Source organism: Fukomys damarensis, unplaced genomic scaffold, assembly GCF_012274545.1.
Source record: "Fukomys damarensis isolate Sample0158 unplaced genomic scaffold, DMR_v1.0_HiC HiC_scaffold_3, whole genome shotgun sequence".
Taxonomy (NCBI): Eukaryota; Metazoa; Chordata; class Mammalia; order Rodentia; family Bathyergidae; genus Fukomys; species Fukomys damarensis.
Window position 1 is genome coordinate 7,880,752 of NW_022900915.1, and position 26,319 is coordinate 7,907,070.

General features: G+C 40.4%; 2 protein-coding genes and 1 long non-coding RNA gene across 6 annotated transcripts in view; 2 read left to right on the forward strand and 1 right to left on the reverse strand.

Moving 5' to 3' along the window:
• Window positions 1–16,665, forward strand: part of Dctn4 (dynactin subunit 4) — a 32,472-nt gene extending 15,807 nt beyond the window's left edge. For both annotated transcript variants that reach the window (XM_010627190.3, XM_010627191.3), the window contains 6 exons: window positions 1–110; window positions 5,421–5,494; window positions 9,011–9,065; window positions 10,007–10,114; window positions 11,794–11,891; window positions 14,565–16,665. In XM_010627190.3, the coding sequence (XP_010625492.1) occupies window positions 1–110; window positions 5,421–5,494; window positions 9,011–9,065; window positions 10,007–10,114; window positions 11,794–11,891; window positions 14,565–14,778 (659 nt within the window). In that variant the 3' untranslated portion in view covers window positions 14,779–16,665. The remainder of the gene's footprint in view (window positions 111–5,420; window positions 5,495–9,010; window positions 9,066–10,006; window positions 10,115–11,793; window positions 11,892–14,564) is intronic.
• Window positions 66–23,171, reverse strand: LOC104864291. Of its 3 annotated transcripts, none has more exons than XR_780829.2 (3): window positions 22,904–23,171; window positions 4,985–5,074; window positions 66–135 (listed from the first exon to the last, which is right to left on the reverse strand). It is a non-coding gene; the product is annotated as an uncharacterized LOC104864291 (long non-coding RNA). The 3 variants fall into 3 exon arrangements; XR_780828.2 differs by lacking the exon at window positions 66–135 and adding an exon at window positions 1,562–1,597; XR_780827.3 differs by lacking the exon at window positions 66–135 and adding an exon at window positions 1,854–2,107.
• Rbm22 (RNA binding motif protein 22) overlaps window positions 22,658–26,319 on the forward strand; it is a 10,254-nt gene continuing 6,592 nt past the window's right edge. Inside the window, exons 1-4 of the mRNA XM_010627192.3 lie at window positions 22,658–22,780; window positions 23,221–23,274; window positions 24,978–25,007; window positions 25,604–25,736. Coding sequence (XP_010625494.1) covers window positions 22,727–22,780; window positions 23,221–23,274; window positions 24,978–25,007; window positions 25,604–25,736 — 271 coding nt within the window. The 5' untranslated portion in view covers window positions 22,658–22,726. The remainder of the gene's footprint in view (window positions 22,781–23,220; window positions 23,275–24,977; window positions 25,008–25,603; window positions 25,737–26,319) is intronic.

The following is a 26,319-nucleotide window of genomic DNA, read 5'->3' on the forward strand; positions in this document are numbered from 1 at the left end:
TGACCACTCTTCAGCAGCGCCTCCTACAGCCTGATTTCCAACCGATCTGTGCTTCACAGCTTTATCCTCGACACAAGCATCTTCTGATCAAACGGTCCCTTCGCTGTCGGGTAGGTGTTCTTTTCTGTTGAATTGCTGTCCGTACAAAGAAAAGCAAAACTGAACACGATTAGTAGCTGGCCACTGTAGTAGACATAGAAAACTTATACCAAACATACCAGAAACCCAGGAACTCTTTTAAATGTTTTCAAGATAAACTCAATCCTCACAGTCCTATGAAGGTGGGTACTACTGTTTTCCCTACTTTATACGTGTGGAAACTGAGATACTGAAGGTTCTATACACAGTGCTAACCCCTAAAAGAATAATTAAAGGATATATAACTTTTAGAGTAGCAGAGGTGGGGAAAAAAATAAACAGTTTAAAAGAAAGCAAGAAGAAAATAATTTCAAGTTCTAGGAATCTACAGAATAAACAGTTTCTTCAGTAAATAAATTATAAAAACAAATTTAAAAAAGAACTCTTTTAGAGCAGTACTGTCTCACAAACTTTCTGTGATGATGGAAATGGTCTTTGTCTACCCAGCCCAGCGGGGTGTGGTGCCTGAGCACTTGAAATGTGATATTGGACCTGAGTCACTGAATCTTTAATTCCTTTAAATAACTATCTGTGGGTAGTGGCTCACATTACCAAATAATGCAGCTCTAGACTTTAAAAGAGATCTAAGAAGCATACAACTAAACGGAATGTGTCTGTGTAGATCCTGATCCAAACAAAACATAGAAAAGGGCCCAGGGTAGAAGAAAAAGAGGGAAAAGAAAAAGGGAAAGAAAAGTTTATTAAATCTTTGGAGAAATGTAAGTATTGGTAGGATTATTAAAGAATCATTCTTAGGGATAAAAATGGTATTGTTATTTTTCAAAATATTTTTTGGAGATATATACCAAAATATATATGGATGAAATGACATGATGTTTGATAATTACCACAAAATAACCATAGATAAGGAGTGGGTAAGAGTACAGAAGAAGGAAAATTAGCCATTGTTGCTCATTTTTTTTCTTTTTTATTGGTATATAGTACAAGGCATAATGATGACATTTGTTTTAGGAAATTGTACATGTATATTGTATCTTGGTCATTTGACCCCCTCTCCCTTTCCCACTTTCCCCTCTTACCCCTTCCCATCTCTTAACTACCTCCCAGTTGAGCTTGGATGATAAGTAGTTAGGGATTTATAATACCAGCCGTGTTTTTGTATGTTAGAAAATTTCTAAAATCTTTTTTAAAGAGAAAGGAAAATAACAAAACTAACTGGTAGCTCAGATAGAAAACATACAGTTAAAAGCCTGACATTTCAGTATTTATTTTCAGTATCGACAAGATGCTTTCTTTAAAAGACAGAAATTTTCCATCTCAATAATAAAATACAATGACTCATCAGCATGCTGATTGCAAGAAATACGAACATGGGGATTCAGAAAAGTTAAATGTAGATCAGGAGTGGGGTGTGGTGGCACATACCTGTAGTCCCAGCACTTGGGAGGCAGGAGTATCTAGGAGAGTTCAAGGCAAGCCTGAACTATATAGCAAGACCCTGTTTCATTTAAAAAAAAAAAAAAAGTAGATGGAAAAATACTTATTGCACAAACACTAATTTTTAATCACTTTTTTTTTGGTACCGAGGATTGAACTCTGGACCTTGTACTTGTAAGGCAAGTGGTAGATCCCCTGCGCTAAATCCCTGGTCGGTCCTAAAAACAACTCATACATTAATACATTAATATCTTTTGTTTTATTTATTTGTTTGTTTATTTATTTACCAGGGATCAAACTCAGGACCTTGTGCTTGTGAGGCAGGCGGCAGAACCACTGAGCTAAATTCCCAACACAATCACTAACTTTTGCAAAAAGAGTATGTGTTAGCATTTTATTACTGTGACCAAATACCTGAGAAAAACAATTTAAAGGAGGAAGGATGTATCTGGGCGTACGGTTTCAGAGGTTTCAGTCCCTGGTAGGCTGGTTCTATTGCTGTGGCCTGAGGGGAGGCAGAGCTTCTCGATGGAAGGGCATGGTGGAGCGGTGCTTCTCTCCTCGGGGCAGTCTGAACACACAGGGCCAGGGACCACATATAGTCAGTCCCCAAGATCCACGCCCTTCACTTAGGTCCCATCTCCCATTTCTGTCACCCCCCAGTGACACCAAATTATGATCTCATTAGTGGATTAATCAATCCACTGATGACGTTAAAGCCCTCGGGATCTGATGGCTTTCCAGAAGCTCGTCAGTAACTTAACCTCCAGCACTCGGAGCCTTTGGGCAACATATTGACAAACCATCACAGTTCATAAAGAAAATAGATTCAGTTTCACACAAAAGGTGTAACACTCTAAATCTGTATGTACCAAATAATACCGACTCAAAATCTGTTAAACAACATTTGAGAAAATTATATAAGTGGAAAAATAATTTGGGGATACTTTGACATATTCCTTCCAGTAACTGAAAACAAACAGATGAAAATCAGTAAAGATATATAACATTTGAATAATTTAACTACAAATGTGACCAAATGACTATATATAAAAAAATTATCAGTAGGGCTGAGGATTTAGCTCAGTGGTTCCGCCACCTGCCTCACAAGCGCAAGGTCCTGAGTTCAAGCCCCAGTACCAGAAAAAGAAAAAACTACCCCTAAGATCTGCAGACTATATAAAAGATGAAATTATTGAAGTTTGGTATTTGATCATAATGCATTTACGTTAGAAATTGGTAATAACTATGTAGCAAAATTTTTAGTATACAATTAATGTCATTCTTAGAGATATATAGAGCTCTGTATAAAGATATAGGTAAGAAAAACGGTTAAAAGGTCTGTATCTCAGCATCCATTTCAAGAAGTTAGAAAAATACAAAAATAACAGCAAAGGAAATCCAAAGAAACTAGAAGAAAGAACAGATACTTTATTAATAAATTAAGAAATCAGTATAAAAACACAAAACCAAGACAGGCATGGTGGCACATATGTGTAATCCTAGAACTCTGAAGGCTGAGGCAGGAGAATCACCACGAGTTTTCTGCCAGCATGGGGTACACAGCGAGCTCAAAGCCATACTGAACTACAAAGCGAGACTCTCTCTCAACAACCACCAGCAATAGAATAATAGTTAATATTGTGTAGATTAAGTTTACATAGATGTCAGTTATATAATATACCATTAATACAGTAATATGTGTATATATAAAATATATACAGCAGAATAGAAAAACAGATTGACCCATTCATGTAAGGAAACTTGAAATTTATTAGATATCACATTCCAGATCAGTGGGGAAAGAACAGATTATTAAGTTTTGCTAGGTCAGTGGTTACATGGAAGAAAAATAAAATGGAGTCCCTATCTCATACCTTACACAAACAACAGTTTCAGAAACTTTGGAAACTTTAAGAGCAAATATGAAGTACCAAACTTCTAAAAGAAAATATGGAATACCTCCGTGAATTGTGGGTGAGAGAGGATTCAATTTATAAACAAATATAAATTATAAAGAATTGTGTATTTAACTACTTTGAAAGTAAGTTCTGTGACTCTGTTCCAAAGAAAACTTATACAAAAATAAAAAGGCCATACACTGAGATGAGTAATTTGAATGATACATATTTAACACACAGTTAATGTCCAGGATATATAATGAATGAACTTTAGCAAATCAGCAAGAAAAGCATATGCCAGTACAAAATAACTAGTAGATGCTAACATACAAATCACGGCAGAAAAAAAAAATTCCAGTATCTAATGAACATGAAATCAAGAAAACATACATTAAACCTGCCACAGATGTCATTTCTTTCACTCCCCCCACCCCATACCAGGGATCGAACTCAGGACCTTGTGCTTGCGAGGCAGGCATGGCACCACTGAGCTAACTCTCCGGCCCTTTTTTTTTAATGATTTTCTTTTTTCTGTCTATATAGCACTTCTTTTTTTCCCCAGTTCAGGGGATCAAACACAGGACCTGGGACTTGCAAGGCAGGTGCAGTGCCAGTGAGCTAAATCCCCAGCCATTGTCAGTATTTTTTTTTTTTTTTTTTTTTTTTTTTGGTGCTGGGAATTGAACTCTGGTCCTTGCACTTGCAAGGCAACAGAACCACTGAGCTAAATCCACAGCCCAGCCATTGTCATTTCACAATCAGATTGGCTAAAGTTATCAGTTTGGCAGTGTCTGTCAAAGTAATTAATGCATACATACATAGATCTGGTCTTAAGAAATTCTCTTACAGGTACATTTACACATTAGAAAGTGATTCATCTATTACAAATACTCAATGCTGCATTATTTGTAGTAACAAAATAGTGGAAATATCTCAGATGTTCATCAATTTCTGTCTGAATAAGGTACAGAAATGGTTACAGTGGGACAGAGGCTTCTCAGTGTGTGTGGAAAGGGTGTGCCAACTTGAGCAAAAAGAGCAAAGGGCAAAAGAATGTATAAATGCTCCCTTGAGTTAGGTGTAGAGTTGCATGCCTGCACTCCCAGAATCCTGGGAGGCTGCAGCAGGAAGATTACCAATTTGAGTCTAGCCTGGACAATTTTAGTGACTTTTCAAGATCCTCTCTCAAATAAGAACTACAAGAAACTGATATGAGGGATGTAGGTCAGTGCAGAGGCCCTGGGTTCAATCCCTAGTACTCAAAACAAAAATCCAAAACTGCACTTTTATTGTGAAAAAAGAAAAAGGTGATGTGTGCTTACACTTACATGCACATAGCTTGTATGCATAGGACACCTCTGGCGAGGGGAATAAGGGGACACACAGATAATAGGTACTCTTTATAACAAACATCTTTTCTGTGCTGTTAAAAAATTTTAACTGGTTTTACATACTGCTTTTTTCTGGAAAGTAGTAAATAGCACCCTCCCCCAAAAAAAGTAGTAAATATTCATTACTGTATTTTAAAGTGTGAGATTTGGAATTACCTTGCTTGGATTTAAATCCCAGCTTTCATTCTTACTGGCTCTGTGAAGTTGTATAGATTATTTACTTTTCCTGTGTCCCATTTTAGTCACCTGTAAAATGAAAACATCAACAGTTACAGTAGCTACAACTTCCTCATAAAGTCTATGTGATACACAATTCACTTAAGCCAGGGAATATATTGTTCACAGAAGTCCTAATTAACTAACACGTAACTGACACGTGTTAGTTATTTCAGTATAGCATTTCATAGTGTTTGCTTATATCTAGAAGCCTAAACATCTTTTTATAAATTTCAGTAGCATACATTTTCAAAAACTGTGGTCTTCTAGCAAAATAAATCAATATTTTAGTAAGTGCGTTCCTTCTGAATATACCAGCTCTATGGATCAACTAAGTATGTTCTAGTTTTCCTCTAAAACATATTTTTCTTTTTAGAAATGTGAACATAATTTGAGCAAGCCAGAATTTAATCCAACATCTATCAAATTCAAAATCCAGCTGGTTGCCGTGTGAGTATTTTCGGGCTGGTGTTTTCGGTTACTGATTCTGGTTTTAATTTTTTTGTTGTTGTTCTTTTTTTTTTTTCAATACAAAATGTATTTACTCTTGGCCTTAAAAGAAAAAAAGATTATAGTAATCTAGCCATTCTGTTTTTGTTCATGTTTTGAATTGAGGTGAAGTTTAAGGTAAATCTGTCCACATAGAATCAAGAGTTTATGTCAGGAACTCAGAAATGTAGTGTGGTCTGGGGCAGTTTGCTGTGTTGTTTATTGGTTAGAATCACTCGTCATTCATTACAAATTATAAAGTACCTAAGTTTGTGAATAATCTGTTTAAAATTTAAAAATAGTGCCGGGTGTGGTGGCGCACGCCTGTAATCCCAGCACTCAGGAATGCTGAGGCAGGAGGATTACTGTGAGTTCAAGACCAGCCTGGGCTACATGATGAGTTCTAGGTCAGTCTCAACTACATAGTGAGACCATCTCAAAAATCCATAGTTCTAGGTCAGTCTCAACTACATAGTGAGACCCTATCTCAAAAATCCAAAAAAAAAAAAAAAAGAAAAGAAAGAAAGAAAAGAAACATTTAAAAATAGTGAAGTATAGAAAATTGCCAGATGTGATGGTAAATGCCAGTTATGTGGGAGGCTAAGATAAGAGGACTGAAAGTTTGAGGCTAGCCTAAGCAACTTAGACTCTTTCAAAATGAAAACTTAAAAAGGGTTGGGAATGTAGCTCAATGATAGAGCATCCCTGACTTCCAAAGTATAGCAAAGTAAAGTATATTCCCAAAACAGTGTTCATTTTATTTACCCATAGCCTGATAATATTTCACTGAGTGGAATAAAAACGATTTAAATTAGCATTAACTCGTTAGTGCTTGTCAGTGGAAGGGAATTTGATGTGTAAAACCACCCTACAAATAAGAAAATACTTTGAAAAATTAGGAAAATGTTGTTTAACTTTCGGGTAAGAGAGCCCTTCCTAAGCAAGTCAAGAAACCCAGAAACTACTAAGGAAAAGAAACACCACTGACTTTGGCAAAGTGAAACATGAAATTGACCACATGGTCCTGAGACAGACAGCAGAGCAAAAAGGAATGCACATTAGTACTCGGGACCCAAGTTTAATAGCCCTGGCTTGTAGAATGAAAATAGAAGGAAAAAAATGGAAACAAAGGTTTTGTACATAGGAAGGGAGGGAGTTTGAAGGGGGAAATGGAATAAAATAAAATAAAATTTATTTTAAAAAAGAATTCCCACCAACTAGAAAAATGAAAATAGAGGCAGTGAGGTGGGAGTGAGGCAAAGCATCTGAACTAGCATCCAATGAAAGAAAAATTCAGGTGGCCAGAAGATATATTTGAAAGACACTGAGGTTTAATAAGAAAAGTTTAAAAATAAATGGTATCTAGTGGCCATGAGAATGTAGGTAAACATATTTGTGTACATTACCAATGGTACTATGAATTGCTAGAATCTTTTTGAAGAGCATTCAGACTATCAAGACAAATTACATAGACCTTTTAACCCAGCAGTGTGATCTCAGAAATCTATTCTGTAGAAACAGTCACACTAACAGATTTTTGTAAGGATATGCATTGCAACGTTTTAAGGAGAAAAGCTAGAAACTGTTTCACTGTTCAGAAGCTCATTAACTATTAGTAACACTGTGCATTAAATTGAGATACACTCCTATAAAATAGTACACCAGCAGTTAAAAAGAAAATATTGAGAAACAAAAAGGTTGCAAAATGCTGTTCTGGTGATTTAAGCTAGCGGGGCCAGGTATAGTGTCTGCCACTTAGAGTATTTGTCTAAACTTATTTCCTTCCTGAGATGGAAATTATGCCTCCTTCTTGGGATTATTGAAAAGAACCACATAAGCTATTATGTTTGCAAGTGCTAAATAACATATAAGGTGTTATGTTTGCAAGTGCAAGTCACAATAAAACGTTCATTTCCCTAGCTTACAGTATTTAATACATGATAGGAATGAAAACAACAAAGTGACACCAGGTGTGATTGCACACACCAATAGGCTGGGTGACTTGGGAGGCTGAGGCCACAGGAAAGTCACCTGAAAGTTGTAATACAGGTACTCTGGCCACACCTCAGACCTGCTGAATCCTGATCCTTAGTAGGAGGATCCTTGAATTTCAGTTAAGGTACCGAAGTAATCCTGCTGTTCACCATGACAGGTATCTAGTTTGAGGTTAAAATGCCTTAGTGCCTGGATTCTAAGATGTACTTTTTTCACTTGGTGTTTCTGCAGTAGGTTTTACCTTACATTAATATATGCACCATAACTACAGTTTATGCATGCTTTCTTTCAAGCACTTTTCAAAGTAGTTTGTGCACACATTGGCTAACTCACTCTTCACAACAACCTCAAGAGATAAAGACCCTCATTCTCTTACTTCTGTAGTTGGAAAACCAAATCACAAAGAGCATCAGTTTTAGAAAGCAGTATCTTGATCTGTAAATACTGAACTGGGATTTGATGCTGGACAGTTTTGAATCCAGACCAAGCACACTTTAGAACAGATTTCTGATATCTTACTTAAAGAGACAGCATAACACTGTGGTCAAGAGTAAAGACACTAAAGCCAGACTGCCTGGATATGAAATCCTGGTATTGCCACTTACCGTGCTGAGGTTGTACATTCTAATAACGGAGATACAGCAATGCCTTGCTACTCGTTAATTGATTCCAGGAGGCATGATAACTTACCAAACTGTAAAGGATTTTGTCCTAAGACAGTTGATCCCAACAGGTTCTAGCTGCGTATGGAGTACCAAACAAATGATGAATGTGGTGTAAAACTGTCTCATCTAGATGCGAGTACCAAATTTGACAAGCTTCAAAGCACTTGAGTACCAGGGTGTGACTGTAGTAGTAAAAAGACCTGCTTCATGAACTTGCCGTGAAGATGACATGAAAAAAATACTTATAAGGTACCTAGAACATTGCTAGGCATGTGGTAAGAATATGTTTTTACAGCCCTATGATATATTATTAAATGAGAGTTGGATCAGTTACCTTCTAGAATTATAAAAATGAATTATTAAATAAGATCCCCAAAATATATTTAGTAAATCTCCAAAATCTAGTACTACAGAAAATATCTCATCACACACACACACACACACACACACACACACACACGCACACACACACACACCCCCTATAGGCTCTAAACTAGCTCTGCATGTATGGGCTATAATCCTGACATTTCAGATAGAAGTCATAACTGGTTTGGTAGGGCCGGGGATTTAGCTCAGTGGTTCTGGCGCCTGTCTTACAAGCACAAGGGCCTGAGTTCAATCCCCAGTACCAAAAAAAATGTCATAACTGGTTTGATTTTATACCTAGTCTCTTACTATGGTAATACGATTCTTTAAATTTCTTCTTCTATTACATATTCTAATTAACATGAATTTATTTGTTGCACTAGCTTAAAGAGAAAATAATAATTTCCAAAAACTCCAGTGACCATTAATGGATTTTTTTATTCCTTGGTAGCAATTATATTCCAGAAGTGAGAATCATGTCGATTCCCAACCTTCGCTACATGAAGGTTAGTACCTTGCTTACTAACAACTGACTGACCAAGGAGGTGTGCATGTATGTGTATGGGTATATTTGGCATGGATTGCGGTGAGCAAGGTATAGGAAAAAGGAATAAAAAAGGATTGACTTGAAGTTTCTCAAACTTGGATTCTTGACATTAACACCTTTGACATTTATGTGGAAGGAGCAGGGTGCACATGCTGTAAAGGTGGAACCTTACGTGGGGAAAGGAACGATAATGACATGGGCCCCTGCAGGCATCTTTCCCTTGTCCTCAGCCCGCAGAGTCTCCATGGCCTCGTGTGTTCGTGCATGTGTGGCCGTAAGTCAGCTAGATTTCTTCTTTACCACAGAGTCCTTATTCACACCTCTTCCTACACCTTCCCCAGTGAATTATAGAATGCTCTGTAGCAGCCTCTTCAGCTCTTCCTTTCCTGTTGCTCATGAGACCATTTATATAGTCCCTGTTCATTTGAAGGAGTATGTTGCCAGCCTCAAGAAAGTACCAAATAAGAGCAAGTTATCATGCATGACTCAAGAAGTCGTAAAGGGTTTTTTGTAAGCCTGGGTATGTTGTTATTTCCTGTGTTGATATATTTGATTCCTGTGTTTTACTTATGGGGCTTCCTTCTCTTCAGTCCTTAAGTAACAACCTGACTAGGAAAGTCACTTAGATGAAATGTATTCCTCAGAATTATTGGATCTAGTACCTGGCTCTTTCTGTGGGATCCATCTCATTTCCTCAGTGAAATAGCAACTCCAGAGAGTACACAGCCTAACATACAGATAGTAGAATAGAGATCAGTGAGCACTCAGAGTGCAGCCATGTGTAGGTGTCTGCTCAGGAGTGATGGGAGATAATTTTGTAAAATATTTGGTATAGCAGCTAAGAAAGTGGACCACAATGACAGCATGGCAATGTCTGAGAGATGCTTTTCTTCTTCCCAGGAGAGCCAGGTCCTCCTGACTCTTACAAATCCAGTGGAAAACCTCACACATGTGACTCTGTTGGAGTGTGAGGAGGGGGACCCTGATAATACGAACAGCACTGCTAAGGTAGGGGCATTTTGTCTCGTCCTGACTGCTCTGCCTGTGCCCACAGTGGCTTCATTTGACCCAGCTTTAAAAAAGACTCCACATCCTCCCTCACTTACCACCTCCACTCAGCAAGTTCTTCTGCTTCTACTTCCCAAAGTTTTAACTTAATCCCCAGATACATTGGCACTACTCTGTTTCAAAGTCTCGTCATTTCTTACCTGTTCTGTCACAGTAACTTCCTACCTGACCTCCCTGTTTTTTAGCATACCCACCTCCATTGCAGTCCATCTCTATTTTGCCACCAGGGTGGTTTTTCTAAAATCTTAACTGTACAGCGTGCTGATCAGTTAGTATCTCACTGACTTTAACATGAAGTCCAAATTCTTTGGGATAGCATACAAAGGACTTCTGTTTTTCCAGCATGACCTTCGTCAGATTTGCCAGTTTAGCATTCTCTAGATTGTCCATATTAGTGGTTGTGATCCAAGCAGATCCATAGAACTTTGCATGCTGGCAAAGTGTATATTCTATGTGTTGTGCCTAGAATGCCTCCTGCTGCAGGTCCTTGTTTCTCAAGCATGTATGCGTGCCCTTTCGTCTGTCAGGACTCCTGTGAAGTACCACCTCCTTCTGAAGGCGGGTACAAGTATGTCTTTTCTAGATTCCATCTCCCCACAGAAAGTGTGTAACACATACTAAAATCATGATTTTTACCTCCACGTTAGTTGAATAAATGAAATATGGCCTCTCTGTATTTTGGTATTGAGTGATTCCTCTAGTACTAGAAATTTAGTACTTTAGACCTTTAGATCCTATACTACTAACCCATAATTCAGCATGATACTTATAACTAAGTATAAGAAAGGTAGAAAGGATGCCTGTGTCTTTAGCTGTTATTCAGTTAATCTTATTATGGAATGTCTTTATCTCTTTTTTTCTTTTAACTCCTTAATGATTTATTTCACTTACCTAGCATCACCTCTAAGAAAAGATAGCATTTATCTGCCTTGCTCCTTTTTAAAAATAACATTAATAGACAGCTTCCGTTAGGAGATAGAAATGATCGCTTGGTGTATATACCCAGCGTGAAAACTTGCAGTCTTTCTCTCTTTATACCAGCCCTTCTATATTTGTGTGCATAATTAGAAATACGGTCTGAGCAAATTTGAGGCAGCATAAAATGTAAGTCTAAAGAATACATAATTCTTTTCCATGACCATAAATATACCCAGTTTTCCCTGCATTGGAACTAATGTTTCTCTTTAGTGTTTTTTTTTTTTTTAAATGGTGAAATTTTTCAAAAAAAAGATTTTAAAAACAGCAAACATTCATGTATTCCTCATCCCCTTAAGAAATAAAACATCAAAATAAACTATAAAATAAATAAATACAAAAAAGAATTTTAAATGATGTGTTAGAGATACAAGTGAAGTACCTTGCATTCTCCCTGCTTGACTTCTCCTTTGCAGTCCCATGAAGCAAGTGCTTGACTCTTATCATTCCCAAAAGCTTCTTCACTCTGTATTTTTCTTAGGAATGTCTGTATCCCTGGGCGATGTTTGTAACCTCCGTATGTAAGTAGTATAATGTTGTGTATGTCTTGAAAGTTGCCACTTAAGTACTTGGCCATGTGGTGTTGAGTGAATGAATACCCTGTAGCACACCTGTCTGCTGAAGCAGGCTCTGTCGCTCCCCAGGTGGCAGTGCCTCCCAAAGAGCTTGTGTTAGCTGGCAAGGATGCAGCAGCAGAGTACGATGAGTTGGCAGAGCCCCAGGACTTCCAGGACGATCCTGAGTGAGTTTTTTTGTGACCATCAAAAACACTTGTCTAATACAGGATGCTCACATGTATATCTCCTTTTCTTTTCTGGATCGTTAAATATAATACTTTTTTCTTATAAAAATAATTAATATATAAAATTTGGGGTATATATCTAGTAAAACTATCCCACTCTCAGAGATGAACACTGTTACCATTTTGGTATTTGTCTTTCTGGATACTTTTTCCATCCCTGAGAATATTCTGTGAACAGTTTTTTAGCCTTTGTTTTTCACTTAAATATTTATTCTCACATGTTAACAAAACATTTAAAGTGCATGATTTATTTGGTTTGGTTTGGTTTGGTTTTTTTGCTATGTAGTTCAGGCTGGCCTTGAACTCACTATGTAGCCTAAGCTGGCCTCGAACTCAAAGCAGTTCTCCTGCCTCAGCCTCCTGCATGCTAGGTTTTCAGGTCTGTGCCACCATACCTGGCTTCAAGTGTATGATTTTTATGATTGTGGACAGGATACAGCATTCTGTCCCTATATATTTATCATTGGGTTTGTTTCTACCCCGTTAAAGTAATTAATAGTAATTAATAGTAACATTAATAAATAATACTCCATCTTACTTAGTAACTGAGAAATAACAAAATAAACATTTTGAGCTTAGTGCAGTGATCAATATCAGTAATCCCAGCTATTGCAGAGTCTGAAGCAGAAAAATCGCAGATTTGAGACCAGACTCACAAACAGTGAGACTCTGACTCAAAATTTAAAACAAAAAAAATAAGAACTAAGGATGTAGCTCAGTGGTAGAATTACCCTGAGTTCTATCCCCAGAATCATCACCACCCAAAAAAACAAAAAATTTTTTCCCTTGGTGAGGAATGCATCAGTGAAGATATAGTCTAAAATTATGTCTATGTTTTGAGCAGAAAGAGTTTAATAATAGAGGATTGCTGCCTGATGCAGTGAGACACTCCTGTGTGTGACCCAAACACAGGAGGACCTGCAAGTTCAAAGCCAGCCTGAGCTATACAGCAAGACCTATAATAATCAATAATCCCTGGGAGGGGAGTTAATGCGGTAACTAATTGTTACAAAGAACTCTGAAGTTCCTGGAGCTAACATCTCTAGGGCTGTGAGAACAAAAGGAAATAGTTAGAAATACTACAAATCAAACTAGAGAGCTGGGCATGGTGGTGCACACCTGTCATCCCAGCACTTGGGAAGCTGAGGTTAGAGGATCGCCATGAGTTTAAGGCCAACCCGGACTAAATAGTTCAGGGCCAGCCTGAATTACATAACAAGACTTTGTGTAAGAAAACAAAATGAAAATTCCAACCAGAAGAGCGAAACTGGAAGCTTCCAAATAGAAAGTAACATTAAGCAATGGAAATGTGTATTGAAATGTATCGAAATACCACCCTGTACCTCCGAGGATGTTTTTATGTGTTAATCAAAACATTGTAAAAGTGTTTGCAGTAGAAGTTCCAACTACCCTGATTTGATCTTTATCTTTAATATTGTATACATGTATTAAATTATTGCACTGCCCCCCATAAATATGCACTATTGAAATGAGTTAATGAAAAATAAATAGAGAATTATTAAAATTCAGAAGCTTGAAGGAGGAGCCCCAAGGAGCCAAAATGCAAGACTTGTAGGAAAGCGGGGAGGAGATGTGTGCTGCTGGCATCTCCAGGTGGCAGAAGGGCGGGATGATAAAGCTGGTCAGACAGGAATTGGAAAACCAACTGGGTACTTCCATTCCTGGGTGAAGAAGAAGAGCTGGGGTGATCCCCACAAGCACCACAGCAAATGGGAAGCTGAGGAGGGGTGAGGCTTCTACCGCCCTGGAGAGCTTTAGAGCCTCCTGTTGGTAGAACCTAGCAGGGAGCCAGCCTCTGGAGCAGAAATGGATTTAGCAGAATCCTATGCAACAGCTTCATTAACTAGCACAGGGGACATTTAAGGTTTTTAACAGAATGGGTGAAAAAGCCACCTCCACACGATACTGGAGAGAAGACATAACATGGGGTGGCTTGGAAAAATAACATGAAGGAAAGGTAAAATTAGTACAGTGATTACTGAACTTCATTTAACTTCAGAGAGCACCAGGACAGGAGTTTTGTTATTCTATATTATTCCCTGCCTACCCCTAAAGGATCTCTTTAAAAAGTTGCCACTCATACGCAAAGATAAAAATGTAAGGGAATGTTCATACCACATGATATATAATTAACTAGGCAGCAACTGCAGTGTACAGCAGTTGTGGTAAATTCATGATAAATAGTGTGCAGCCATTACATAGAATGTAGATTTATATATCCCAATGTGGAAAGTTGCTCGTGATAAACAGAATTTTTTAAAAAGCAAGTTACAGAATACGTCTCATTTGTGTTAAGTATGCAGAAAAATGTAAGTTTACAGAAAAGTATCTGACAGGTTAAGAACCAAAGTGTTTACAGTTTATCTGTGTATGCTGATACCAAGAATAAGGGGAAGGATTTACCTTTTCCCAGGTGAATTTGTTGTCTACATTTACTTTTGTAATATTTAGAAAATACAGAGATACTCTATACCGATAAACAGGATGTGATGTTATGTCTTAATAGAAATTTACTTTTGTGCAATGTGACTGTCAGTTTCGGTGGCCTGGCTAACCTGTGGCCTAGCTAATCTCTGCTTATTCCTTCCATAGCATCATAGCCTTTAGAAAGGCCAACAAAGTGGGCATTTTCATCAAAGTCACCCCACAGCGCGAGGAGGGTGAGGTGACCGCCTGTTTCAAGATGAAGCATGATTTTAAAAACCTGGCAGCTCCCATCCGCCCCATCGAAGAGAGTGACCAGGGCACAGAAGTCATCTGGCTCACCCAGCACGTGGAACTCAGCTTGGGTCCGCTTCTTCCTTAAAAGTTTTCCCTGGTGGGCAGATCCCACCAGCAACGTCACCACACACACCCGTGTTACAGTGTGGAAGCTGCTGCTTCCCTAGCCCGTGTTTATAACGATGTACCCACGCACTACTGAGTCTTCTTCCTAAGAGCAGGTGCAGAGCCAGGCATTGGGAATGGGTAGCTGCTATTCCTCTTGCTCTCTCCTGTTGGCACCAGTAAGTCGGTGTCTCCCTCATTCTGACCTGCACGTTGAGTAACGACATAGTTCCATCCCAGTAAAAGGGATGGCTGCTCCTCAGAGAAACTGACCATATATCGTCTCTTAGTCTCCTCACAAGGATCAGTCTGACAGACAAGACTTAAAATGGTAACCCAAAGCTTGGCCTGCTCCTTGTCTAGCACTGGTCTCGGTGAACCGACTGCTTTCTGCATTCCGTGAAATATAGCTGAGCGGTCTAAAGCATATCCCTTCCCTCGCCGTCATGGCTCTCACTTTGCCGCAGACTTTCACATAAAAAATGGAACTGTCGCATTGTCTTTAGTTTTGTGATGATGGGGAAAACCTGTAAAATTCTTAAGGCATTCTTCATTTACTCTCTTCTAAGTCAACACAGGACACTTTATCAGTTGCTCTTAAATTTTCTCCCAGTAGAATATGGAACTTTTTCTTAATAAAAAGTTCAGAAGCAGGCAGTTACATGTCCTGTCAGGCCAGGCATAGTGGCACAGGGCTGTACTCCCCAGGCTGTACTCCACGTGGGCGGAGGCAGGAAGAGTGGAAGTTCGAGGCGAGCCTGGGCAGCGTGGTGAGACCTTGTCTCACAATGAAATAAAAAGGGGTGGAGATAGCTCAGGAAAGCCTGAGGGACAAGTTCATTTCTAGAATGCAGAAAACATTTTTAAAGTTAGAATTTCAGCATAATCTGAACTAATGTTCTTTCCGCTAATATGAAAGGGAAATTATAATTTGCACCTCAAACTGGGTATTAAAAAAACGGACTTTTCCTCTTAACAGAGCTTAAGACTTGGGTCCTGTGGTGTATCAAATAAGACCATTCTGACTGTAAACCACAACATCGTTCCACAGGCAGCCAAGAATGCTGGCTTAACAGCGCATCCACTGTTTGTACTTGGATACTAGAGCTGAATTGCTAACCTTAATTTTTGTGATGTTTTCTAAAACAACTGACAAAGTAGACCACCAGCTGTACACCATATGTCTTTAAAAGTATTCTTAGTAAGTGGCCAATGGACGTTTGAGAAAAAGATAAATGTCCTGTTTATCCTGGTTTTGTTTTTAAGTCTAGCTTAAAAATGCTAAGACATGTAATCTAGAATACATGTAGGACATGATCCATGTAGCTCCCCTTGAAAGATGAGGCTATTAGGAAACTTTTGAAAGACCCTAAATTTTACTTTTAAGGTCAAGCCAATTTTATGAAGCAATATTCCCACAGAGTAATAATACATGCTGCAGTAAAGAAAAAATATTCATCTCTAATATCATGTATGGTGATAATTGAAGTTCAGCCTCTTGGGAGTTGGGACAGGGAGATGGGTAATTAATAGCTTTGCAGACTGTAGAAAGATTTTAGTTTTTTGTGTCCCCACCCCCCAGTGTGTCAGTTTCCATTTCACTAGAGCCTGCTGTGAATGCACTGCTCCATACCGGCCGGTGGAAGAGGTGGGCGTCAGAGTAGAGGGCAGGACAGCCTCATCCGTTTACACGTTTGCATGGACTACAGTTACGTCGGGCCTGTATGGCATGAAGCTGGTGTCTGAAGTAATGGATCTCATCACTCCCATGTGATACCAAAACCAAAAACGTTTTATCCGTTTTTTTCTTCAGAAGCCAAGTTAACATGCAGAATAACAGAGCTATAGGTTTCAATGTCCTCATTCTCTGTGATAAAAGTGGTACTACACCCGCAGCTGGTGAATTAGGAATTTCATCTGTTGCCTTTTTTATATTAGAATAGGTACAAGGTTTATAACACTAGTCTGTGTGCACCGGCACAGGAGAGTTAGATGTCATTAGCACTTGAAACTCCACTTTTGAAAACATGAGCCTAAGTTAATTTGGATTTGTGATTTGATTTACTCACCTAAGTTTTCTTTAGGTGGGGCCGAGGATTTAGCTCAGTGGTTCCACTGCCTGCCTCGCAAGCACAAGGGCCCGAGTTTGATCCCCGGTACCAAAACAAAAGGAAAAAAAAAAAGTTTTCTTTTATTCACAGTACCTACGATAGGCATACTGAGCTAAATGTCATGCGTATTTGTAAAGACACATCCTTTTTGGTCCCTTTTGGGAAGGAGAGGCACTCCTTAACCTTTCTGAATGACAGGTTGCTTAATTTAATGTAGTGAAATAAAGCAGACAAAGCTTGAATGTGTCTTTGGTTTCTTTCATGAACAGTGGTTGGAAGGAAGCACGGTGCAGTCCACACACACGGACTGGCAGGCTCCTTTCTTCCACGTCTTTACATGAACTAAGGTAAAACTTGATGGGCAGGGTAGTTCACTGTAGCAGGGTACTGCTTGAGTCCCTTATCCCATGTCTTCAGAACCATGACATAAAAGTTAGATGTCTACCAGCCTGGGTCGTGACAGCCAAAGACTCACGTGTACAGAGTGGCCCACACCGAGGCAGCCGTTCATCTACCATCCTCTGTACGCACACACCTGCCCCTTCCCTCCTGCTGCCGTGTGAGCTGTGTCTGCTCCTGCCCGAAGGCAGCCCCACCTCTTAACAAACCCTCCAGCCCATCCATGTCCTTACTCGACATCACGTCAGCAGTTCCCTTACTCGCCTGTGTCACTTCATGACCATGTTAGGATTCAGCCCCTCAGATCTCACAGTGCTCGGCTCGTTCCAGTTAGGCCGTCACCCCCACCACTGCTCACAACTGCCCTTGTCACGACCTGTTGTCTCCACACTGAAATACGTTCTCATTCTTATCTGTGAAATTTGTCAGTAGCATCTGAGAGTTCACCTCTCCTATTTGGAAAGACTGCCTTGTTTCCAGAACACAACATGACAGGCTTCCCTCTACCTCATGGGAATCTTCAGTGTCATTTTCTAGTCCTCGTCTTCCCAGCCTTGCAGTGTTCATACATCTCACTTCTTACGCTTTTCTCTCTACACTTACTTGGTGTTCTTGCCCAGTTTTCAAGCCATCTCCCATATACAAATACCTTCTGTAGAAATCCAAAACGGCAGTCTAGGTTTTCTCTCATCTGTTTTTCCTGTAGTGGTAGGTAATTAAGTGGCAACTATATCCTTTCAGCTGCCCATAGCAAAACTTTAGTTCCTCTACTGCTATATCCAGTGGTAAGTCAGTAAATCATGTCAACTCTGCCTTCAAACTGACCATTTCCAATGCAACTGTCCCAGCCAAGTCAGTCATCTGTACACACCCCTGGATTGTCATCCCAGGGGCGTACAACAGATCGTGAAGCCTCACTGGTCGCTTTCCAGCCCACCACCACAGTAAATTTTAAGTGCAGTTGGCAGAGTGATTAAGTCATTTTTCTGCTAAACCCTTGAAAGGCTTCTTAGCATACTGAAGAATAGGTTAAAAAGAAGGAGGTATGCAAGTACAGATCCTGAGTTTAATCCAGTTACCAGGAAAAAAAAAGGAAGGGGAGAAGTAGTTCCAATAGCATGTAAGAAGCTGGACATGGTGGCACACACCTGTAATCCTGTCACTTAGGAGGATCATCATGAGTTGGAGGCCAGCCTGGACTGCATAGTGAGTTCAAGACCAGCCTGACCTACATAGCAAGACCCTGTCTCAAAAAAAAAAAAGGCACGTAAGGCCCTGTGTGACCTGAGACTACCCCCAAATCTATCCACTACTCCCTCTCAGGCTTCCACCATCCTGCCATGCTGGCCTCCCTGCCAGTCCTGAGTCACCCAGGAAAGCTCCTCAGGGTGTTGATACTGGCTGTGCCCTCCGTCTTGAAAGTTCTCCCAGAGATTATGCACAGCTGACACTCTCGCCACACGCAGCTCTTTGCTCCAACATTGCTTTCACATGATTGTCGCTGACCCCCTACTCTAGGTCAGCTGCCTTCCCCTAAGCATACTCCCCGTCCGTCCCCTTTGCTTCACTCTGCTCCATCGTGCTCACTGGTCACCGTCCAACACACAAGACACACTTGTTTATTATCTGATTCATAATGCTAGAACGTAAGATCCATTAAGGCAGGGATTTTTTTTGTCTTTAATTACTGTATCTCCAAAACCTAGAACAACGCCTGGCAAGTAGTAGGCACCATATTTTTATTGAATAAATCAGCATTCTTTTCCCGTGTCTGTGTTGATATATTCAAGGCATTTTTTAGAGCAATTTTAGGGTCACAGCAAAACTGAGTGGAAGGTACAGAGACTTCCCATATACCTCTTGCCTCCACATATGCACAGCCTACCTTCTGTCTACATCTGCTACATATGGCACCATTAGATGCAGCTCATGTCATCATTGCTGACACTGGAGCCCAGAGCCCATCTTTTACTTTTAAGTTCACTTAGGTTGCACTTCTATGGGTTTGGACAAAGATATATTGTATTCACTATTACAGTATCATACTGAGTAGTTTTACTGCCCCAATAACTTCCTGTTCTGTGCGTGATTATCTCTCCCATACCCCAACCCCTGATGTTGACTACTCTTTTTATTGTTGCCATAGTTTTACCCTTTCTAGAATGTCATAGTTGGAGTCACACAGTATGTACCCTTCTCAGACTGGCTTTTTTCTCTTAGTGATATACACCAAAGGCTACTCCGTGTCTTTTCCTGGCTTGATAGCTCATTTCTTTTTAGTGGCTACTGATTTTTTATCAGTTTTTTTATAAACAATATACTTTGCCTCTTTTCATTAGAAATATTTTCTTCCTGATTTGTGCTTTCTCGTTCTGGTGTTTTCTCACCTAGAATACCTCTCCCTCTTTTTGCACCACCAAGATTACTTCTCTGCTTCTATCTAAATGTAGTATCCACAACACTGCACCTCTGCAAGGCAGGAATCCCTCCTTGCATGGTGGGTTTCTGTAGGTGGCTAGCTCCTTTACTATGGGCAAACTCCCTGAGAACTACATCTAGGTCCCTTTAACATCTGCTCCTCCTACACTGCCTTCAAAGATGAACCTAGAGCAAACTCCAAAACACAGACCTAAATTGCTGGCTGAATTGCAAGCCAGGAATGCACCACATATGACAATTTTGGTTAATAATGAACTGAATCCATGACACGGGTCCCCTAAGGTTATATCACCTAATGAAGTTGTAGCCATATTCGTTTGTGTAGGCACACTCTATGACATTTGCCCAGTGACAAAAGTGCTTAATGATGCATTTCTCAAAAGATATCCTAGTCCTTAAGTAAGGTATGCACCCTTGCTTCATCTTCTAGTGGTCAGGGACATTAACAATATAGAGTAGTATGTTTCACAGTGTGCATTACCTACACAAAGTAACAGTCTTAAGTATTAAAGTAACATTAAGTAATCTAGAATAAATACTCAGAGAGTTGTTTGTTTCTTGTTTTTTTCCCTCAGTACTGGCATTGAACTCAGGCCCTCACACTTGCTAGGAAAGTGCTCTACCACTAAACTACCCCAACTGTTATGGCTTATTTGTAAATGACGAGCTTCATGAGCTTGTCGGTGGGGCTTTGGGAGTGAGGGGATCATAGGTACAATACTGGATTAGTTCATTAGTTGGTTTAGCAGAGTTCTGGGTGTGAATGATAGATTTACTGAAGAGAGAAGTCTCACCTTGGGGGTAGGTGGCTCTAACAATAGGCCCGGATGGAATAAAAAGGAAAGGAAGGAGGAAGGCTCACTGCTTCCTGCCTGCCACGCCATGGACCATTTCTCTGCAATGCCCCTCTGCCGTGCCACCCTGCCTTGGAGCCAGCTGACTATGGACTGAAACTTCTACACACTGAGTTAAGCCTCTCTTCCTTTAATTTGTGGGTATTGAGTATTTAGTCCCAGCAAGGAGAAAGTAAGTAAGACACTAGCCTCACCCTCAACATACACTTCTAGCTCTAAGGCTTTTATAAGTTAACAGTAGCACTTGCTAAATAACAATGTTTTATTTTCATTGTACTTGTTGTTAAGGCCTCAAGTATGCATGTGATACTTTCTACTTGCAGAACTGATAAAAACTCTCCTAAGTCACATGAGCCAGGCTGTGACTCATTTACACCTAATCCCAGCACTCTGGGAGGCCAAGGCAAGAGGACTGCAAATTCTAGCCAAGCCTGGGCAATTTAGTGACTGAGGGAAACCCTCTCAAAATAATTAAAAGAAAAAAATTTTTAAGGTCTGGAATGTAGCTAGGTACAAAGTAAAAGAGGTTGACTCCACAATTCTTCCTACAATATGGGTATCTGTAAAACAAAAAAGGTGGTCAGAAGACAAAAATCATAAATGTTCTTAGATCTATTGGAGACCTACTGTTTCAGGCCCCAGGCTCAAGGGAACTTTTTTAGAATTACTGATCCTACATACGCTATATTTGTGGTGAATTTATGCAAAAATTCATAACTACGAGTGGTAAATTTTACTATGTAAATTCTTTAAAAATTTTTTAAAAGTGAGGATTTAAATAACCTATTAGGGAGTCTGATGACCTATCAAAAATAAAAGTTGTACTAGAAAGGCTTGAATTTCATAAAATATTGGCAGAATTGTTATAATTTGTTCCACAATGAAACAAAAATGTATGTTGACCCTTAAGACTTTTGTCAGAAGTTGGAAAAACAGTATTAATGTCCAATGTGCCCTCCCGTGTCATGGAGGGATTTGTCACCATTTTTTAGCTGCACAACCGAGTAATTATTTCATCTAAATCTGTTTCCTCTTCTATAAAAAAGGGATCAGTGTACTTGCATGTACAGTAAGTAGAATTATGAGATAAAGCCGGGTATGGTGGCACATGCCTGTAATACCAGCACTCCGGAAGCTGAGGGGGGAAGACTGCTTTGAGTGAGAGGCCAACCTGGGCTACATAGTGAGTTCAGGGCCAGCCTGGGCTGCATGGCGAGACCCTGTCTCAAAAAACTACACACAAAACAAACAAAACCCTATCTCACGAGATAAAATCCAGAATGCCTAGTTAAATGTGAATTTTAGATAAACGCATCTTTTTGTTGTTCTGTCTTTTCAGACTCTACGTAGTCCAGGCTGGCCTTAAACTTGCTACGTAGCTCTGGCTGGCCTCAAACTCGTAATCCTAGCTCAGCGTCTCAAGGGCTGGGATTACGGGCCTATGCGACCATGTCTGGCCAGCTCTCTAGCTCTGTTTCTATTCTAAAACAAGATCTTGCTGAATGCCTGAGTTGCCTAGGCTAGGCTCAAACGTGGGACCTCCCTTTCTCAGTCACCCGGAGTACTGGGATTACAGGCGTGCACTACCACGCCCGGCACCGAATCCTACTTTAAAATATGTCCCGTACACATTTATACAGAAAAAAATGATGTTTTCTGGAATACACCTCGAGTAGACGTTCTGTGTTTTTGCTAACCCTGGCAACTTTACAGAGAGGTTTCTGTGAGAATTAAATGAGGCTGGCACCGCAAAACGTCGCCCAGCGTTTGGTATAATAAGCGCTTGGTAGAGCTAACGCTGGTTTAGCCCCAGTTCCTCATTCATTACTTGTTCCTTTATTCTTTCGCCCAACTTTCAATAAATCATCTATACTGTTGCTTTTCATCCTCAGTAGACAAAAGCCCCAAAGAAACGCCAAATGGCAGCAAGCCAGAACCCCAGGATCGTCCGAAGACGTTCCAAAAGCAGGCGAAGTAGTGTCTCGCAAGGCCCCGCCCGGGGTAGGTTTCTTGACGCGAAAATAAGACGTCATTGACCTGCCGGGCGCCGTCCCGGGGGCTGACGGGATTGTGGCGGTCCTCTCGCCCAGCTCCGAAGCTACCGCTGCCCCCCGACGCTCTCAAAATGGCCACCTCTCTGGGTTCCAACACCTACAACAGGCAGAACTGGGAGGATGCGGTGAGTGTGCCCACCGGAGGAGGACGGCAGAGAGCGGGGAAGTCGGGCCTCGTGCGAGCGGGCAGGCCTGGGGCTGTGGCATGGCCGAGGGAACTCCTGGGTGAAGCTAGCGCTGCGGCCTACCTTGGCGGGAGCAGGAGGGTGGAATGCGGCCTTCCTGCGGCTTCGAGAGAGGGAGCTTAGCCAGGATCTGGGGGACCAGCCTGTTGCCCATCCCCGTCCCCACCAACCTCTTCCAGCTGGTTTTCTTTTCTACCCCCGCATTCCGGAAGTGCAGACAGCGCCTCCTCCCGCGACCTGGCCACAGCAGGACCTCGGATCCCTGCCCTGCCTTGCTTCCCACTCGCGCTCTCCGCCCCCTCCCTCCGCCCCCACGAGTATGACTGGGTTGGCTGGGTCTTGGGAACTTGATCCTCAACTAGATTTCCCATTTGCACCAGGACTTCCCGATTCTGTGCCAGACGTGTCTTGGAGAAAACCCATATATCCGAATGGTGAGTGATCACATGTAAGGAATGATTATCTGTCAATATTGTGGTGCTTGCACACGCTGATAAGTGTGTCTCCTGGCTATCAGAAAAAACTTTGCTCTTACCCAAACAGGACGATTTGCCAAGGACTGTCATGCATACTCTCGCTTTAGAAATTCAGAGATAATCCCATATTATAAGAATCCTAACAGCTAACATTTGTTAAGTTTACTTGGGACGTAGATCTGTTGACCAGAGAGAGTGGTTTTATTTTGTTTTGTTTTATCTCTAAAAACCAGTGAAGCTGGGATTTAAATTCAGATATTCTGACTCCAGGGACCTCAGCAGATGAAGAAAACCAGAATTGGACTGGTTCCAGACTCCTAGTCATAGTCCTTTTGGCCACTGCACATTATAGTCTCTTTAATATAAGGTGCATCTTATCCTTATAAAGGTATGAGGGGAAAATAACTCCCAGCCTGTTAGATAGATGTCAGATGTACCTAATTTGTGGTCTCACAGCATCGAGGAATGAAATTGCAAACCAAAGGAGAACGTTTAGAGAGTTTTATTGGAAGTAAGAAAAAGAATAGCTCCTGGATTTCCGAGAGAGGTTCCAAGTGGGACTACAGAGGCTTTTGGTCAGGGGTAATTTATACAGCAAATCATAATGTGTGTCAAACTGCGATCAACCTATAAGATTACAAGTGTAGTCACTTAGCTAACATTGATCTGACAGGGGAAAGTCACATAGCAAAGATATATGGAAAGAACAAAGGCATTCTTAGGGATGATGTTCTGGTCTGTCATCTGTGTATCTGATTCCTTTCTGGGCTCAGTGGACAAGGTGGTGCTAATTACAGTATAATCTCCAAGTTGCAATTTACCTCTAGGGAAGCTTGCAGGCCTGGCTATTGTGTCTACATCCTAAGGCCTGACTCTCTTTAGGTTTGCCTCCAGCCACAATTTGATGTCTTCATCTTTTGTTCTGACTTCCTCAAGGGCCCAATCCCTCTCTAACTGCATATTAATTTCTGTCTAATTTGGCTGTCAATAATAAGGGTCAAATAGTAACAGTTGACAGTTAGGGCTCTATTGTAATCAGTCTCAGAGGTGTTGATATGCTATTATGTTCAAGATGATTGAACAGTTTACAGAAACAGAATGCTTGCTAGATACAGGATATGAGCACAGAATGAGTCTAGAGTGGTTACCTTCTGGGTGAACTTTGTAAAAGGACTGACCTTGGCTGCATCCTCCTTGATTTGGGGATTGTGGAAACCATTGGGAATTTTAGTTCTTGGAGTGAACAGTGAAGCTAAAGACCTGTGGCTATGGAAAGACACTTACCTGGTAATAGGTCCATAGAATCTTGAAAGACTGAAACTTATAATATGCTGTTAGACTATATCTCCTAGAAATAAAGATCAAGATGTGCCGTGTGTGTGTGTGTGTGTGTGTGTGTAAAGTACCTTCCCATGATGAATGTATTCTCACTATATATTGCAAACATGTACTACAAAGAAAATTTATAAAAAGAATGTATCCCCTAGCCTTACCTCCCCGCTAAAAAAGTTTATTTTTGTTATGTTTTGTTTTTCCTAATTAGGATGCCAAGGATTCCCAGACACATTTTTTGAGTTGTATTTAGGGAAAGCACAAAGCATAAACATCTGGGTCTTTGTCTTTGTGTAATTGTAGTTCTTTTGTATTTTTTTCTACTTCAGACCAAAGAAAAGTACGGGAAAGAATGCAAAGTAAGTATGTCTATGAAAAAGTAATGATTACTCCCCTGCTCCTTTTTCTACCAAATGAGCCTTCCACTTACTAAGCTTTGAGAGCCTCAATAAAGTGCTGTACAGGTTTCACATATTATTGATGTATTTGTTGACTAGTATTTATCATAGGAAATAAGAAAATGACCCCTTAGTGTAGAACTTCTTAATTTAGTGTCCATGAATTGACAGTGAAGATTAGTTTGTATACAAAGTGATGTATAATTATGCATGTGAGCATTTTAGCTGAGGAGAAAGGTCAGAGCTGTCATGAGAGTCTCAAAGGTTTACTTGATATTCCCCTCTCCCCCACCTCAAAAGATTAAGGATCTGATTAGAGGTGCTTACCTGTAGGTTGGAGAAACTGACTTTTTAAATATTTTCACTTTTGTACTATGCAGGTTTTCCAGTTACTGTGTTGAAACATCAGATTGCATTTAGACTAGGTGATTCCTAAAGTCGCTTTCAAAGCCTAGATTCAGGGATCATTTCTTAAATACCCTGTTGTTATTAGCTGACCTGGTTTAATCGCCCAAGTCGGGACCATTAACACTCTGTGGCATTTGTCTTGTGTTCAGATCTGTGCCAGGCCATTCACAGTATTCCGGTGGTGTCCTGGGGTCCGCATGCGCTTCAAGAAGACTGAAGTGTGCCAGACCTGCAGTAAACTGAAGAATGTCTGTCAGACCTGCCTCTTAGACCTAGAGTATGGTATGTGTACATGTCTAATAGATCTGAAAGTGTCCGAGTGCCTGATCTTTTATTGTCCACTTCTCATGCAATCTCTGGTTCTGTTTCCACTGTGGAATATCTATCAGGAAGAGAGTCATAATTAGGCCACTCTAAAGGCCTCTTGAACAATAGTAGGGATTTAAGGAACAGTTGGGAAGTCATCAGAATTAGCCTCTTCCAGAGGCCGGGCGTGGTGGCTCATGCCTGTAATCCCAGCACTCGGGAGGCTGAGGCAGGAGGATCACTGTGACTTCAAGACCAGCCTGGGCTACATAGTGAGTTCCAAGTCAGTCTGAACTACATAGTGAGACCCTGTCTCAAAAAAAAAAAAAAAAATTAGCCTCTTCCTCTGTAGCCAAGGTGAGGTTAAAAAAACAAACAAACAAAAAAAAACATTGATCCTGTGATAGATCATTTCTTTGCCTTGATTCTGGATCCAAAGCTTTTCCCTCCACAATCTCGACCAGAAAGTCATAGGCTGCTTATGCATTGGATTAAGGGGTAGTTAAGACAAGGTCTTTCCTTACAGCCCACACTGGCCTCAAACTCACAGCAGTGCTCT